This window comes from Crinia signifera, chromosome 1 (assembly GCF_055691185.1).
Source record: "Crinia signifera chromosome 1, ASM5569118v1, whole genome shotgun sequence".
Lineage (NCBI taxonomy): Eukaryota > Metazoa > Chordata > Amphibia > Anura > Myobatrachidae > Crinia > Crinia signifera.
This window is the reverse complement of record NC_139217.1, coordinates 344,468,993-344,488,392: the sequence shown is the minus strand read 5'-3', so window position 1 is coordinate 344,488,392 and position 19,400 is coordinate 344,468,993. Positions and strand designations below refer to the sequence as shown.

At 43.9% G+C, this 19,400-nt stretch overlaps 1 protein-coding gene and 1 long non-coding RNA gene across 2 annotated transcripts; one reads left to right on the top strand and one right to left on the bottom strand.

Annotated features, from left to right (window-relative positions):
• Positions 1-1,508: 1,508 nt before the first annotated feature.
• LOC146080888 (olfactory receptor 6M1-like) lies at positions 1,509-2,441 on the bottom strand. The gene has a single exon (XM_083188587.1). The coding sequence runs from the start codon at positions 2,439-2,441 to the stop codon at positions 1,509-1,511; it is 933 nt and encodes a 310-aa protein (XP_083044713.1).
• A 14,162-nt stretch (positions 2,442-16,603) lies between these two features.
• LOC146030109 (uncharacterized) lies at positions 16,604-17,884 on the top strand. The gene is made up of 2 exons (XR_014455625.1): positions 16,604-16,743; positions 17,707-17,884. It is a non-coding gene; the product is annotated as an uncharacterized LOC146030109 (long non-coding RNA).
• Positions 17,885-19,400: the final 1,516 nt, after the last annotated feature.

The window sequence follows — 19,400 nt, the reverse complement described above, 5'->3', positions numbered from 1 at the left end:
AAATCCTTCTAGATATACAGTACAGTATCAACCAATAATTCCAACAACCTTGATGATTGTCATATAGTTGTCTATAGGTCAAAATCCAAATTTACCCATTCCACGGCAGATCTTTAACAGAACATTAATCTACACCACCCTAAGAAGACAGTACATTAAATCCACATTAAAATCTACCATTCTGAGAAATAATTGGATTATTAATCTCTCTAATTACAATTTTATCACTTCAAAGAACTATTACATAAGGTATTCTCCTTTTGCTCTTAATGTTAATGGTTTTGAACTCTGTTTTGACTTAATATATTAATTATAATACACACTATAAAGTGACATTTTGACAAGGTAGAATTTTAATTACTTTTGTAAACAAAGTGAGAATCACAAAAACGTATCTTAAATCAGGATAAAAAAAATGCTTTTAAACGTTTAATTGCTTGATTTTAAAGACACAGGTTTAAAAATCTAATTTCCATCCAATAATGGTTGCGATCATCAAATTGGAGATTTTGAATATGTTAAAAATTGGTGAAATTAGAATGTGAAGTATGGGGCCATTTCCTAACCTAAAAACTATTTTCTTTAGTTTTTGTAAAAATATTATTTTGATCTATATATTTTATAAGTGTTATTATTAAATCAATTCTATGATCTGAGGTAACATATCTCTCCCTTCTGTAGCAAATGTAGCTTATTTTAAATATTGTTGTATCTGATATATATATATATATATATATATATATATAGATATATATATATCTATATATCTATATAGATATATATATATATATAGATATATAGAGGTAGAGGTGTAGGCCTGGCACTCCTCCAGCAGTACAAGTAACCCAGGTGCCTTCAGGAACAGAAGTACAGAATAGTGAAGAAACAACAGCGGCACTCTGGGGATTTTTAGAAAAAATATATTTTCAGCAAAAAAAGCTTCCAACGTTTCGGGGTATGTGACACCCCTTTGTCGTATAACGTATAACCTTGACAAAGGGGTGTCACATACCCCGAAACGTTGGAAGCTTTTTTTGCTGAAAATATATTTTTTCTAAAAATCCCCAGAGTGCCGCTGTTGTTTCTTCACTATTCTATCTATATATATATATATATATAGATATATATATATCTCGTTGGTAGAATGGGCACTCACTAAGGACAAATTAAATTAGTTTAATGCAAGTTCATGATCATACCATCCTATACCATCCCATAGGATGGTATGATCTTGAGTTTGCATTAAACTGATTTAATTTTAGACCTTGTCCTTGGTGAGTCTACCAATGATATATTATAATATTCAGTCATCTGTTGGAGCACCCCCCTGATTTTGAGATTGACATTGAGTGCGGACTCTCTGGATACTTTTTTTAGCCATAATTACTATGTTACTATGTTACTGCCTTCTGTTGTAAGCAAGTGAAAATACATCTACTAGCTTTTGAAGCATTAGCTTCGAGCGGGCTTACTAGTACAATATAATCTTACAGTATATGTTCCTAATCTTAGGTCAATGCTTGTCTGAGAATTGCTTTCCTTATTGCATCTTTTACATCTTTATTACGAAGACTATAAATAAGGGGGTTTACTACTGGTGTTACTACAATATAAACAATGGATAGTACTTGATTTAATTTAAAATCTGTGCTGGCTCTTGGTCTTACATAAACAAAGATCACTGCCCCAAAGAATATTACAACAACAGTGAGGTGTGAGGCACATGTGGAAAAAGCCTTGAACCTCCCAGTGACTGATGGAATTCCAAATATTGTCATTATAATTCGGAAGTAGGTTACAAGTGTCAGAAAGAAGGAAAACAACACTATAATAGAGGCAGTAACAAAATTTAAGGTCTGTAGTTTGCTTATATTTTGACATGACAGTTGTAGCAAAGGAGAAAGATCACAAAAGAAATGTTGAATATTTCTATCACAAAACTTTAAATTAGCAATTATAACAGTGGCAAATAGGTTTGGAAAAAAGCCTCCTATCCAACATGCTATAGCTAAGTACCGACATACAACAGCACTCATAATCAACTTATAACGTAATGGGTTGCAGACTGCAGAATAGCGATCATAGGACATAACAGCTAAAAGAAAACACTCAGTGGATCCCAGACAGAAGAAAAAATAGAATTGTGTAATACAGCCCCTAAATGAAATGTATCGGCTTTTGCCAATGAAAACAGCAAGCATTTTAGGGATTATAACAGATGTGTATAATATTTCAATGAAGGACAAGTTGCTAATGAAGAAATACATTGGGTTATGGAGATGTCTATCAGTCCAGACTATAACTATAATGATGATATTTCCAGTGAGTGTTAAGATGTACATAACCAAAGTGATCACAAATAGACTCCAGTGCCATGTTTGGAACAGTGGGAATCCAATCAAAATAAAGTCTGTAGTATTATTGGACATACCATTTTCCATCCTGTTAATAGATGGAAAATCCATGACAAATTTAAAATAATAAATATAGTGTCATCAGTATTAAACAGGACAAATGTTTTTTTCTTTCATCCAACTTAATAGTCAACCTACAATTTCCTTTACAAATTTAATCATAAGCAGGCGAATGTTATTTCACTCTATCAAAGGAGACTTTTAAGGGAGGATCTAAAGGACTCATTGATGTGCAGCCAGTTGAATAATTCACCTTTGGCTACAGCTGTTAAATATAAAGACATACTCAAGTGCAAATACAGATAGCTATAAACATTTTCTTTTTCCTTTATGGATCAAATGGAAATAACTTCAAACTGATTGATTGTCAGATTTTTGCATATTCTCTTTTTTGCATTAAACATGTGCAAATATGCTGTGTGGATATTTTTAAATAGAGAATCGAATGAATAAGCATTACATTACAACTCAATTTTATGATACTGCTAATAAGATCTTTTGGGACGGTATTGGACTTGCTAAAAGTAACAATAATCAGGAAGAAAAACACACTAAAAGTCAGAACAATAAAGACAATACTTCTAATGATATAAAGCCACAGAATGCAGTAAATAAAATGTGCATATTGTTCTATACGTATCTGTTGTACAATAAAAAAAATTGATGTATTCTTTTAATGCAATCATATTTTATTTGAGATCCCAACATACAATACAAGGTAATTAAAAAACAACCAAAATCAGAACAAATACAATGCTATTTGAATAATATTAAATATGCACTAAACTGATTGCATATATCCAAGCATTTTATTTAGAGCTACAGTCTTTATTATTAATTAAACATATGCCACTAATAAAACCAAATCCTTAACATTCATGCAATAATATTAACATTTACCTTTGCATAGTTATACGTGTAGCTGTACGTCAGTAAATCTCTGATTGTAATGTATTATGTATATAAGAGAGTTGAAAACTAGATTTATAAAGGCAACAATTAACTAAAATATAAATTCCCAAGTCACCAGCTGCAAACAAGATGGATAGAACCAACAAGAGATATCATTCCTCTAGGAATTAACAAGGGGTTATAAATAGAATAATTATTTGTATATTATCTTTATGCCAACATGACAAACTTCTTAAGGGAGATATTTGTTTGGCTGGGGATTTCCCATTAACTGTATTAGTATGTGAAACTGGACTTATTTAATTTGTTGATATGAAGCATGTTTCTAGCATTAATTAACTGTAGATACAGTAATTACAGTAAGTCCAAACTGATTGTCTTACAACCTGAATAGTCTTAAATAGTATACAGATGGAGCAGGGCTTATTATTGCTGGCGGAGCGCCAGGACCGTGTCCCTGGCGATCCGCCAGCAATCTGGCGCTCTGGCTGAATGAGACGCTCGTGCGTCTCCCACGCACGAGCGTCTCAATAGCCGGGCGGCGAGGCGGCGCGGCGGGTGCAGTCCTGCCCGTCTCCAGCTTCAGGGAGACGGGCAGGGCTGCGGGGGGCTGCGGGGGGGCGGTGTGGACCGGCGGGGACCCGGGGAAGCCGGCGGGGACCCGGGCAAAAGCTCCGTCGGAACGGGACGCGCGTGCACCTCGTGCACGCGCGTCCCCTTCCGACATACAGATGGCGCGGGGCGGGGGATGGCGGGTGGCGAGTCCTCCGCCATCCCCAGCAAAGACAAGCCCTGCGCTATCTGTAAGTGGCGGCTCCAGAGGTGGGCTGCAGCAGGTGTGGTATAGGTTACCGAAAGCAGAGCCAGATTAAGGTCTAAATGGGCCTGGAGCTGAAAATTATCAAGGGCCTGTTATGCGCAATAATATGGGTTGTGGCCAGCACCTAATAATGTGGGGGGCATGACCAGTGTTCTGGTTGGGTGGTCTACTCATGGGTGTGTCTGTATTTGTTTAAATACTTTCAACTAATTATATATGCCTGGAAAAGGCAGGGGGCTGGCATAAGAAAAATTCAGGGAGATATATTGGCGGGTGCCCTCCAAAGGTGCACCCACAGGATGCCGATGTCCTAAGATACTTGCGGGGTGAGGTGGCATTCCAGTCATAAAAAAAATACTGAAAGTCGAAACTTGGTAGACAACATTTCAGCACCTTTTATGTGGTCACCTAAGTTTACCACACCATATACCCCTTATACAAATCATGTAACACCATAGTAACCCCCTTATACTGCACTTGCCTCTTACAGGTTATGTCACATGGAATGAGCCAAAATTCACCCTATGGCACATGGATTGAGCCAAAATACACACTATACCAGGCATCAGAGCCAGATTAAGGTCTAAATGGGCCTGGAGCTGAAAATTATCAAGGGCCTGTTATGCGCAATAATATGGGTTGTGGCCAGCACCTAATAATGTGGGGGGCATGACCAGTGTTCTGGTTGGGTGGTCTACTCATGGGTGTGTCTGTATTTGTTTAAATACTTTCAACTAATTATATATGCTTAGAAAAGGCAGGGGGCTGGCATAAGAAAAATGGGTACTTATGTATTAGCTGGGCTCCCATGTTAAATGCACCCCATTTTTTCATACCCCTACTATCCAACTACGCATGGAGTTGATTTTATATAGTGTGGCGAGCGCAGCGAGCCACCGTGCCCGAAGCGTGGCGAGCGCAGCGAGCCCCGCGAGGGGACACGGTCTCATAAGAAAAACGGGAGCCCAGATATTACATAAGTACCGAAAAATGCAGGGACATATATTGGCGGGGGCCCTCCAAAGGTGCACCCACAGGATGCCGATGTCCTTAGATACTTGTGGGGTGAGGCAGCATTCCAGTCATAAAAAAGATACTGAAAGTCGAAACTTGGTAGACAACATTTCAGCACCTTTTATGTGGTCACCTAAGTTTACCACACCACATACCCCTTATACAAATCATGTAACACCATAGTAACCCCCTTATACTGTACTTGCCTCTTACAGGTTATGTCACATGGAATGAGCCAAAATTCACACTATGGCACATGGATTGAGCTAAAATACACACTATACCAGGCATGTCCAAACAGTGGCCCTCCAGCTGTTGTGAAACTACACATCCCAGCATGCCTTGACATCATTTTAGCATTCCCTAATAGCAAAACTGTGGCAATGCATGATGGGACTTGTAGTTTCACAACAGCTGGAGGGCCATAGTTTGGACATGCCTGCAGTATACCAAACAGATTGAGCAATAATGCACAATATGCTTCATAAATAATGCCCATTACTTAATAAGCCACACACCATAATCTCCATTACATATTATGCCAAACACCATAATGCCTATTAAAAATGATGCTACATACAGTAAGTGTTGCTTACCTACATGTTCATTGCCAGGGGTTCCATGCTCATTTCCAGGGGTTCCATGCTCGTTGCCATGTGGGATTACATGCTCATTGCCAAGGGGGAATACATGCTCGTGGTAACTGGTGGACAGCCACCGCTGGGCAGAAATGACAGCCATTTACAGCCGGGCAGAGAGCAGGGGGCTGCCCGGCTGTATTTAGAGCACTGCATGTCCCGGCTATTTATTATTATTATTATTATAGTTTTATTTATAAGGAGCCACAAGTGTTTTGCAGCGCCGTACAAAGGAACAATACAGGGAGACAAAACTTGGCATAACATTGAATAAATAACAAAAATACAGTACAAATAAAGAGCACCACAGTTCAATACACATTACAGCTTAAATGTAAGTAGTGAGGACCCAATCAACATACAACTAGAGGCTTGAGGCCAATGATGGAGATGAGTATGCAGACGAAGATGGTCACTGAGTGTTGGAGTAAAGGAGAGCTGTGAGTGAAATGTGAAGAGAAGTGGGCTTTGACAACAGGAGGGAAGAGGGCCCTACTCGGAGGAGCTTACAATCTAGTAGGAAGGGGAGACAGACAGATTACAAGAGGTGCAAGCGAGGGGGTGGTGGTTAGATAGCAGGATGTAAACAGGCAAGGGGTCGGAGAACCAGCTGGTTTATGCAGTGGAAGGGTACGCTTTGATGAATAGGTGAGTTTTCAGTGCCCGTTTGAAGCTTTGCAAGGTCGGGGAGAGTCTAATGGAGCGAGGGAGTGCGTTCCAATGAAGGGGTGCAGCACGGGCAAAGTCCTGTACTCTAGCATGGGAAGCAGTGATCAGGGTGGAGGAGAGACGACAGTCGTCAGCTGACCGTAGAGGGCGGGAGGGTGTATGAATGGAGATGAGGTTAGAGATATATGGAGCAATGGAATTAGAGATGGTCCTGTATGTGAGTGTGAGGTGCAAGAAGAGGATTCTGTAGGGGAATGGAAGCCAGTGCAGATTTTGTTGAAGGGGAGTAGCAGAGTTAGAGCGGCGGGAGAGGAAGATAAGCCTGGCTGCAGCATTGAGGACAGATTGGAGAGGAGCTAGTTGGGATTGAGCGAGGCCAGTGAGAAGAGCATTACAGTAGTCAAGCCGTGAGATGACTAATGAGTGGATGATCAGCTTAGTTGCACTCTGTGAGAGAAAGGGCCTGATGCGAGCAATGTTGCGTAACTGGAACCGGCAAGAATGGGCCAGGGCTTGAATGTGGGGTGCAAAGGAGAGGGAGGAGTCAAGAGTGACACCCAGGCAGCGGAGTTGGGGAACAGGGGAGATGATGGTGTTGTTAACAGTGATAGAGATATTAGTAGGGGGCATAGCTCTGGGTGGGGGAAAGATAATAAGTTCGGTTTTGTCCATATTCAGCTTCAGAAATCGCTCAGACATTCAGGTAGAGATGGCAGCGAGGCAGTTGGAAACTTGAGAGAAAACAGTGTGGGACAGATCAGGAGAGGAGAGGTAGATTTGGGTGTCATCTGCATAGAGGTGATATTGGAAGCCAAAGGAGTTAATGAGTGCACCCAGAGAGGAGGTGTACAGAGAGAACAGAATGGGGCCAAGGACGGAACCCTGAGGGACCCCGACAGGAAGGATAGAAGGTGGTGAGGTAGAGCCAGAGGCAGAGACTGAGAAGGAACGGTTGAAGAGGTAAGAGGAAAACCAGTTGAAGACTGTGCCAGAGAGGCCAATGTTTTGGAGTGTGTGGAGGAGGAGAGGGTTATTTGAAATAATACCCCTTTCACACCAGAAAATGCAGGGGGTTACCCAGGAATATGGTTCCAGGATCATGCAGGGACATTCCTGGATTGGCCCCTTTTACACCAGCTTAGTCCCTGCATTTTCTGGTGTGAGGGGGAGAGAAAACCACCCCGCCCCCTTTAAACAACCAGCTATATCTTCGGAACCAACTGACCCATTTACATGTAGGCTTCGAATGATTTTGGTCCCGTGAAACTGGGCTGTTTGGTTCCAGAGAAATCTGTCCTCAAACAACATGAACAGCCATGAAATTACATTGAAATTACATTTCAGAAATGAAAAAAAATTGGTTTACACGCAATATCTCTAGAACCAATGAACCCATATGGACCAGGTATCAGATTAAAGGCCCAGCAATTTGGGTTCGACTGAGATCAACCTCGAGCTTCTGTGATGTCGGAGGGGAAACTGGCAGCCGTTGGAACCGGGTGGGGGTTGGAATTAGCGGGTCCCATGTTATCCTATGGGGAAAACGTTCCAGGTTTGCCTGGCGGTATCTCCGGTTCCCGTGGGGCTAGGGACACAGGGCTGGGCTCTTTGGAAAGCCCTGGCCCTCAGCTACAAAATGGGCCTATTTGGAGAGTGGGCCTGGAGCTATAGCTCCATCAGGCCCATTGTTAATCCGGCCCTGTACTTACACAACCCCGTAATGTTACTGATAAATGCCATATCACAAAAGAACCATCTACACCAGTGGTTCCCTTTTTAAAATCACGGCACCCTAGAGCATCAGAATTTTTTTCAGGGCACCCCTAGTCCAAAAGTTTCTTATTCTGTAAATTGATTTGTATGTCATACATGGGTTTATTTATGGGTGAGGGACAGGATTAGCTTCTGTTTGACCACATATTTTATTATTGGTAGCCCACCAGCAATGTTTTTGCCTTTTACAATAACCATAAATAATTTCAATTGCCTCTAGACCACTAATCCAAGTGTCTCGAGGCACCCCAGGGAGCCTCCGCACACAGTTTGGGAACCACTGTTCTACACTATATGTTTCCATTACAAATGTATATAACCTAGCCTCATTGAGAGCTTTACGGATTGACTGTATTCAAAGTGTGGATTAATTTGGCTTCCAATTTAATAATTTTTTTGCCCTGTCCCCCTTCTTTAAAGTAAAAGGAACGTGGTCAGTAATCTTGTACCTAAGCTTTGCAATACTATGTTTTGAATCAGCGAAATAGCATGCTACCACCTGGTCACTAGTACATGCATGAGCGCAGTACCGATAGCTGCCATGTGCTGGGACATTCTCTCCTTGAAATGCCTATTTGTCTTGCCCACATAGTGTAACCCACATGGGCAAGCAAAAGGTATAGTACAAAATGTACAGATAAGGCTATGGGCCAGATTCTCTAAGCTTCAAAAGTGATAAAATGGAGAGTGATAAACAGCAAGTCAATCAGCTCCTACCTGCCATGTCACAGACTGTGTTTGAAAAAATGTCAGGCAGGAGCTGATTGGCTGGCTGTTTATCACTCTCTATTTTATTACTTTTGAAGCTTAGAGAATCTGGCCCAAAGTCTGACCTGTTATATTTTACCAGAGTGTGTTTGTAGAGAATGGCCAAGAATGGGGTGGCATGGGGTGGCTGTGCATCTCATGCGCGCACGTCCCATTCTGGCTCATGGCGCAGGATGCCGTGGGCTGGCTGCTGGTGTTCGTTGCAATGGGAGCTGCTGTAATGAGAGTGGCTCCATCTGTAGGTTTGTGCCAGCTGCACCACTTGCACATAGTGTACCTAGTATCAGACTTATGGGATCCAATACATCGCGGGTGCTAAAAAGCACCCATGATGTGCCACTGTCTGCTGCACATACCCTTTATCTTTCTTGCAGCCTGTCCACCCTCTAACTATGTTCCAATGCACATGGGATCATGCATTAGATTGGATGTCATACATATGCGATTGGGGCCAATTACTCCCGCTGGAATCAGCAGAAATCTTGCCCAAATCACAACAAATATTAACCCTGTACAGAGACAATATAACACACCCGGATTTAACTCTCTCTGCACATGTTACATTTGCCTAACCTGCAATGCACATAGGGTCTAATTCAGACCTGATCGCAAAGCTGCTTTTTAAGCAAATGGACAAAACCATGTTACACTGCAGGTGGGGCAAATTTAACATGTGCAGAGAGAGTTGGATTTGGGGTGATGGTGTTTCTGTTCACAGTAAACACTGACTGCTTTATTCTTACACTGCAATTTAGATTTAAGCTTAACACACCTCACCTAAATCTAATGGGGCATACATGCAGGTACCAGATCTTTAGTGCATGCAGTCAAAATCTAGATAGATCACCTAGCAGTTTTTTTTTTTTTAACTTAGCACAAAAGGCTTAGCATATATTGCTATGTGTATGGACACTGGCGAGTTCAAGGGGAATCACCTAGGCCCTTATTCTGATTGACGCGGACTTTACCGCATACTTTCGGATCGCGTCTTTTCGTCGTCTGCGCATGCGTGGAGAACGCCACGCGCATGTGCCACGCCTTGACTCCGTACCAGTTCGGCCAAATCCCGTCCAAAACTGTTCCCCGCAATCAGTCGGGAAATATGGGCGTATTATGGGCGTCATGCGGAATGACACATGGGCGTAGTTTCAAAGTGGGCAAAACGGGGCGGAAACATGGGCGGATACGGGGGAGTACACTTATGTTGGGGGGCGTACATTCGGATAGCACTCCGAATGCACGCGATCAAAAAGGGCAGAAATGTGCGGTGTCCACAAGTGTACTATTGCTTTGCGGACACCACTCGTTCATGCGGTAGGCGAACGTACGCCTAATGACTACAAGCATTAACACCTGAACCCAATAGAATCGACTCCTTTACTCATTACTCACTAATAGGCCGCTTGTCAGTGCTTTAATTGAAACCATTGCTGCTTCAAGGAAACCTTAGTAATCCCCCACATATGCTGTACTTGTCCCACACTTAAAAACTGCTAACAATGGACATGACTGAATATTAATACTATCAATACACATGTGTATTCGACATGTACTCATGAAACCACACATTTTTGGGTAAAGTAAACAAATTTATTTGTATACATGTCACAGTCAATGCCACTGTGATGCAATGACCAAAAAATACAAAATACAAAAAAGAAACAACATGGCAGGAATGTAGCAAAATAAATAATAATACAAAACAAATATAATTGCACACAGATGGACTCCAGCACCTCCTATGAGCCACTGCACATGCAGCCAGTGGGAAATGAGGATGCTGCTGGCCCTTCTACAGCAGGGCAACCTGCACCTGACCATTCTACAGCAGGGCAACCTACACCTGGCCCTTCTGCAGCAGGCCAACCTGCAGCTGGCTCATATGCACCATCAGCAGAATCATTTGGAACACAACCGGGGACTTCACAAGATAGTACCATGGCCATCACTTCAAGTACAGCTGACACTAATGGCAGGCAAAAGAGGGCAACAGGGGAACCAAAAAGGACATATGAAGCAAGGGCTCATCTGGTTACCCTCAGCACGTGATTGGACACAAGAAGCTGACACACACAGCACAATGGAAGATTTGGGAACACATAACGGTGGAGATTAATGCAGCCACAAGTTCATTTGCGACCACGTTTGGCCTTGGTAGGCTCCTTGGCCTGTGCAGCAGCTCTTCGGGGACGGCCAGATGCTGGGGCAGGTGGAGCAGATGATGTTGAGGGGTTGGCTGGTCTACCCCTCCTGCCAGCAGGGAGTGTTGCCGGTGGTAATGCACCAGAAACGGATGACATTAGGACCCTGTTGCTGGTAACCAGCTCCACCATAAGCTCATTATGGTGGAGGAGGAGATCATTTTGGCGGGTGGCTTGCTCGGCCAGCACCTGAGCACTTGCAGCCATGGCCTGATGTGACTCAGCCATGGCCTGCATGCTCGCAGCGATGGCCTGCTGGGTGCTGACCAAGCTCGCCAGGATCTCCTCGGTCCTATGCATCCGTTCTGATGCCAAGTCTCCCTGCTGGTTGATGTCCCCAAGCATCTGGGCCAAGGCGGCCAAATCGGCTTGGGCCGATGGCGGCTGCTGCTGCACAGGCCTACCACTGGGGCCAGGTGGCACGGACTCCTCCACCTCCTGAGCAGAGTCGTCACCAAGCGGTGGGGTGTCTGTGGAAAAAGATAAACACAATTAGGAGACATTCTAAGATAATTACTTGCACAAGTTTATGGCATGACCAATATTTACCTTCCAGAAAAGACGCAAACACTTCAGCTGGGGCCTCGCTATCCATCGTGCTCACCCCCCTGATCTCCTCAACTGATATACAGCTCTCGGCCATCAACTCCAGGGGGGTGAGCTCTAGCCCTGATGGCATGGGCCCGGCCCCAGATGTCTGGCTGTGTTCCCACCGCTTGGTCATCTTCCTCTTCAGGTTGGTTTTGAAGTCCTGCCACCTGCAATGTAAGTTGACATATTAATACATGTCACTCCAGATGTTAGCTGTTGCAGCCATTGCTCTGTGCTACATATTACGACATGTGATTAATGTCCGAAAGATAATATTACATGCAACTATGATATCCACCGTTACAATACACATTCACAATCACCCTACTCTAACTCTCACCGAAATAACATGGCAATAATGTATGTGTATCGTAACAACCTCACGGGCCATTTGCAAAATCCATCTAAGCATCAATTCAATCATTACTTGGCTATTACTGGGCACATGTATCACAAAACAACTTGCCTCTTCTTCACATGGTCCGTCTCACGAACTTGTGGCGCTACTTCATTAATCTCTGCCGTTATCTGTTCCCAAATCTTCCATCTGCGTGTGTGTGTCAGCTTCTCCGATGGACACTCAATCCAATCACGTGCTCGGGGAACCAGGATGGCAAGCTCCTGTGCTTCATATGCCTTATTTTTTTTGGGTGGTTCCTCTGTTGCCCTGGCTCTCCCCTTGCCACGTCCTTGGCCACGCCCCCTGTCACGTGTCGCTGCACTTGAAGTGCTGGCCATGGTACTACCTTGTGAAGTCCCCGGTTGTGTTCCAATCAATTCTGCTGATGGTGCATATGAGCCAGCTGCAGGTTGGCCTGCTGCAGAAGGGCCAGGTGTAGGTTGCCCTGCTGTAGAATGGTCAGGTGCAGGTTGCCCTGCTGTAGAAGGGCCAGCAGCCTCCTCATTACCCACTGCCCGCATGTGCAGTGGCACATAGGTGGTGCTGGAGTCCATCTGGTCAAATAGTTGCTGCAGATCTGGGTCCACCTCTGGTTGTGATCCAGACATGTTAGCAACAACATGGTCACCTTCTAATACACCTTTATATACTGTTTGTGTATCCTGTTTGGCGGACATCAGCGGCAGCTGCGTTCCGTGCGTGAGCGTACGTCGCTGTTTTTTCGCGCCGCATACGGTGGCGGAAATTCCATTGTGTAAAACCTGGCGAAAGTTCTACATGAAATACTGGGCACCAATGCTAACATTGCATAGAATCTTCTGATACACCTGTGACTATTGCACAATACACATGCTATTTGCTAGCATGACATGACATTTGAGTCATGACTACTGTGGTATTGTGGCGTTTGATTGCAAGCTAAAAGTAGCCCAATCCCTTAGATAATCCAGCCCACAAGTCATGCAATACTCATCTCTACTATTATAGACCACACATGTGAGAGGCCTATAAATAGTGACTTGCTGCTAGAATCATTTGTCTCCAGATCTGGACTTGTCAGGGTCTAAGGTAAGCTCTTCCATGCTCCTTGTAGATATGATATCCATTAACAATGTAAGTGTATGAATGTATGCACCATTGCCTCACTGACTACAGATTGTTGGGTCAGCAAAGTGCGTGTAGCATTATTGCAACATGTCACATGTTCACTATTTCACTCACAGGTCTTAAACCTGTGTGGGTTCATCTATTGCAGGACAACATGTCCCAGCAATAGATGAAATGTCTCATAGTACATGATGTCGGCAAAAAATGCTGACACCTTTATCTGAGTGTTTGGGACGGTGTGTATTGAGTTCATATTATTGTGTCATCATTATAGAGTCAAATGAATCTGAGGGATTTCACGGGGCGGCCATCTATTGTACGTATTGAAGGCTACAAATCTATTTGTAGTGGGATATGGCCATTATGTGCATAGGTGCATCAGTATTTATGTTCATTTCTTTATAGGTTGCTGAAGCAATGATGCGCTACATGGAGAGGAGGCTAAGGGCACTTGCGGCTCTCCCCACTCGTCGGCCAAGGAGGCCAGGACGTGCTAGAATCTATCGCACACGGGTGACTCTGTTTGCTATGCCCGATGATGAGGTACTTACTAGGTACCGGTTACCGCCACATGTCATTCTGGATCTGCTCACCTTAATTCAGAGCGATCTGGAACCTCTACACGGGATCACGACAGCAATTCCGCCTCACACACGGCTGCTGGCGGTGTTGCATTTCTGCGCCTCAGGATCATTCCAACAAGTAGTGGCAGTACTTGCTGGAATATCTCAGCCGGCCTTCTGCCGAATCCTGAGGCGTGTGACGTCGGCCATGTTCAGGCGCAAGGGGCACTTCATGGCCATGACATTTGCCACCGAGACCCTGCGCAGAAGCCAGCAGGCCTTCCATCAAATTGCTGGCTTCCCTAATGTGATAGGGGCTGTGGATGGCACCCATGTACCATTTGTGCCTCCATCTCGAAGTGAGAAGATATATAGGAACCGCAAATTGTTCCACTCACTGAACGTGATGGTGGTATGTGGCCCATCCATGGAAATTCTCGCCTTCAACTCGAAGTTTCCCGGAAGTGCCCATGACTCTCATGTCATCCGACAAACCGGGATATGGCAAAGACTACAAGAGCTGGAAGGCCGTGATGCGTGGGTTCTGGGTGACTCCGGTTACCCATGTACGCCCTGGCTACTTACGCCGTACAGCTACCCAGCACCGGGCCCACAGGAGGCATTCAATCGGGCGCATGTTGCCACCAGGCAAGTGGTGGAGCGCTCAATTGGCCTTTTAAAAGGTCGATTTAGAGTGCTCCACCGCACTGGTGGTGACTTACAATATGCGCCTCAAATGGTGTCGAGGATCGTGGGCCTGTGTATATTTTTCCACAACATTGCTGTGCGGCGTGAGATACCCTTTGATGAGTGGGAGGTACCATCTGAGCCGCAAGATCCGCCCATGCGCCCATCCCGCGCCCCTGAATGCCGGAGGGGATACCAGCTGCGGGACTCTGTGGCGCAAAGATACTTCAGGTACATGTTATCGAGTTGACAGAACACACCAATTGTAGTCAAAATCAGCCCTTCAAATAAGTACAGTGTGTTAGTTGTCAGTGTTACAAAACTAAAATTAGCCAGCCTGCCCTCCTAATGGCAAAGAAATAGGAGATATTTATCATATGTGCTTAGTTTTGGGGGAAGTTCAATATAGGTGCTAATTATTATACCTTGTACAAGGGATCTTATGTGTTTGTTATATCTTCATTATTGTAGTTGATACTATCCCTGATGACTGGTGAGTACATTGATTTATTCTCTAATGTGTTGGGGATTTTTTCCTGTGTTGATGTATGATTTGTTTGCAGATATATATATATATATATATATATATATATATATATATATATATATATGATATTTGAATTTATTCACATGTTTCAACATTTCAAGGAGCAGGCAGTCAGGCAGGCAGGCAGGCAGGGCTGGTGTATAATGCTGGTCTCAGGATACCTGCAAGTATGTGTATGTGTCTTTGACACATAAATGTACGCATACACATAGATGCATAGAGTAAGTAATGCTAACTACAGCTATGCGTTGCTAAGCTATAGCACGCGTTGCTTGGCGGAGCCAGGCGTCATTGGTTTTGCTAAGTGCATACACACTGTGTTTTATATATATCAGATTTGTTCATTGCCATACATCAGCACTACTGTTTTTAAGGCATGCGAATTTGTCACCATTTGTGTTGGCGCAGAGACGCTGTTCATGTAAAGATGAACAATAAAGTTATTAACACAAATAACTGTGATCAACCAATGCCACCACCTGATTGGTTGATAGATGCCATTGTTAACATGGCGGAGACACGAAGGGCAGACCCCTTTACACATGCGGAGCTGAGGGTTCTGGTCTCCGTCATGGAGACAAGGCTGGGCCGTGCGGGGCCCTTTATAACTAACCGCCATAAGCGGAGGGCATATGCTGCGGCAGGGCGCCGTATTTACGCCCGCACTCGGGTGCGGAGGTCCCTCGGGCAGCTCGAGAGGCGGTGGTCGGACCTCCGCAGGCGCCAGCCCCAGCTATTGCAGCAAATCAGGGGCGAAATTGCTGAATGTGAGTATTTTAGCTATGAAATTTCGCACTTACAACATAGCATATATAAACAATAACATGTGTCTCATGATAAGTGGGTGTCCATGGGTTTAAAAGTCCATAGACTGTTATGTGTGCTTCTTCCTGGTTAACATGCAGTCATGTGGCTTTTATATGTAATGACATAGCATTGAGGATTCTGATGCATACAATGTGCCAGATCTAAAATGTGTTACACATTGATAAATGCCAGGGTTGTAATGTTTGAACAAATTACTAACAATCACATAATAATTTAAATGTCACATTTTTGAGTCCATTAACAGTAAGGAGCTACTTGCCTGCATCGTTTGCCATCATTATCACCCTTCCATGTATGTCTTGTTATGGATTAATACATGTGCCCCAATGACCCGACATTGACCATGATTTTTTTTTCTACCACACAGCACGAGCCCGAGGCCGACAGGCCCGTGAAGAGGCCGAGGCAGCCCTGGCCCAGGAGGAGGCCCAACACCCAGAGGAGGAGGTGGCGGCAAGGGTGGAGGAGGAGGAAGTGGAGGAGGAGGAGATGGTGGAGGAGATGGTGGAGGAGGTGGTGGAGGAGGAGGAGGTGCCTGAGGAGGTGGTGGTGGAGGAGGTGGAAGAGGAGGAGGTGTTGGTGGCGGAGGAGGAGGTGGAGGAGGAGGTGGTGGTGGTGGAGGTGGAGGAGGAGGAGGTGGAGGAGGAGGAGGAGGAGGTGGAGGAGGAGGTGCTTGTGGCGGAGGAGGTGGACGTGGTGATGGTGGCAGAGGAGCTGGCGGAGGAGGGGGCTGAGGAGGCCACGGTTGCCCCAGAGGAGTCAGATTCAGAGGGGGAGGAGGCGTGCCAAGCCCCGGAGTCCCAGCAGATCGGTATGTTTACATAATGCATCATTCATGAAGTAGTTGTACTGGTATTTGTTATGTAGCACTGGTGATTAAAAATTGTGTTCCAATACTATTCATATAGACCCCAAAGTGGGTAGCTACAGATACAGGTACGGGTTAGATGGGGTGTCCAAGGCATCCCTTTCATCCAGGACACCTCTCAATTACACAGGTTTGTGGGATGGGTTGGAGCTCCATTTTGACTGCCACATAACCGTTGTAGTTAAACAGGATCCTGGAGTAAAGGGATGAGTGGATCATTTGTGGATTAAATTCACCTGCTGCAATCGTAGATTATGACCCATCAAATAGTGGAATCTATATTGTTGGTGAATGTTATTTATAAACTCTAGGATGTATGCTATAAATGGAGTATGGGCCGGCCTACCTTGGAATGGAGTCAGAAGTTGCCAGTGTCCCAGGAGCCTCCTCTACCTAAACACCCCCTGTAGTTCAGATTGTTTTTTTGCCGTCACAGAATTGTAGGTTGGTTTAGACAGAATTATGATTTTGAGGATGTGTACTGTGCATTCCTGACATTTGCATAACTCCCATGCCACGAACCATCACTGAACTTAGACTGAGCAGATTGTGACAAGTTCTTATTGACGGAGGCCATGACATGCTTGTCATTGGTTAGTCATGGGTGGGTTGTGACTGAGAAGAAACACTATGACTGTTATGTCTTCTGCAGAGTAAAGGGTAGAGGCAAAAAAAGACAGTATGTAGTAAATAAGTTTGCATGTATGTATATATGTATGTGTCATATCTATTTATCTATGTGTGTCTCTATCTCTCTACATAGATATATATATATATATATATATATATATATATATATATATATACACACACATGTCACCTAGCATTTGTGGAATTTATGTCGCAGTATGTGAAATGTATGCATGAATAACATGACTAATTTTTGCCCCTTTGACATGCCCACAGATGACACCACACCGGCAGATGAGGGGGTGCGTGGGGCCCTCCTGCGGGCGGAGCACCACTTGAGGCTCCTGCTAGCCGACCTGCAGGACCTCAGAGATCTGCTGATTTAATTTATTATTTGATATTTTTTTATTTATATGTTCATTGTGTTTTCTAATAAATTGTTTATGCAAGTTCACAGTTGTTGGTTTTCTTTGCACATTAAACAGTATATGTGTAGATTGTTTATAATCTTTTACACAGGGTCTAATACAAACCATTGCACTTAAATTGCTGTAAGGGTTAATGTGTGCAATGCATGTGTTAGGCATGCTTGTAAGGATATATTGGCATCTAATTGATTCCAATTCCAAATAAGCATTTTTTTATGAGGATAGGTAATTGAATAAGTGGGTCATGTGATGTCTTGCAGAAGATACTTAATAGTGGGTTGTTTGGCGTAAATACTCCGCTTACGGGCGGTAGCACCGCTTGGCTCCCGGTCGGATGCGGTATTTCCGAGCATACTCTGTAATACTCTGTAATACCGTGCAGAATCGGAGTGTTTCTCCCGCACACGCATGGTTTGTATGTCGTCCGTAAACACGCCCTGTTCTTAAAGAGTGAGTCCGTCCGAATGCGGAGGACACGTGGGCGTTTCTACGGACGATGGCCGCATGCGGCAAAACACCGTGGCGTGCGGACCGCTCCGTAAGAATGCGGGAATATCCGCACCGATCTGAATAAGGGCCCTAGACTAAATCGCTTAGCACACATCTAATTGTGTGAATGCCCCTAACTATCTCTGAACAAGTTACATTTGCCTCACCTGCAGTGTCATATTAACAATGGGGCAGATGGAGCTGCAGATCCAGCCCTTCACATTAAAATAGGCCCATCCCCATGGCAGCATGAAGATCACCAGACAGACACCAACTGGTCTCATGGTCTGCCATAAATCATAAGTATTAGAATCACATTCCTATTTTACACATTTATGCAATGTTTGTACTTTTATTTACTTAGGGAGACACTCGGGCTTATAGTGTATGGGTTCTACATGCCTACAGGACGTTGGTATCACCTCCTCCACTTCTCATAATAGGACTTTTTCAGCTCCAGGCCCATTAGGCCCTTAATCCGGCCTGGATTTGTATGGGTTCTATGGGTCTATGATCAGGTCTAAATAATGCCAATGATTTTGTCCATTTAAGAGCTCAATTTTGTGATCAACTCTGAACCATTATTTGTTCAGCTGCCCACTACTTATTTTACCATTATTCTTAGAGTAGGTTCTGCAGTTGTATTGTTGTACAATTTTTTTTTTTTCCATTTTGTATAATTTTTTCTTCCCTGATTTACCTTGTTGTGTAGTGATAGTGATATGTTGTAGAACCTTTTCTGTATATGTTTCAATGTGTAGTCCTGTTGCCTTGGTTAGACAGTGCTGTTATACATTATTCATTATACATTATATACATTATATATTATACATTATTCCAGCCACTGCATTACTTCTGGCAGTTTGCCTGGTTCAGTAACACTTCCCATACCGTGACCATTTCCTGTTCAGAAGGGCATGTGGAATCACAAGGGGATGGTTATGTATGAGTATATATATATATATATATATATATATATATCGTGGTGGTAGGGCGGCACTCCGGCGACTTTTCAAATAAAGGAGACAGACACCTGCTTACATCAACGTTTCG

Bases quoted from the DNA above. Each gene is read 5' to 3' on its own strand.
- LOC146080888 (XM_083188587.1), bottom strand. From the start codon at position 2,441: ATGGAAAATGGTATGTCCAATAATACTACAGACTTTATTTTGATTGGA.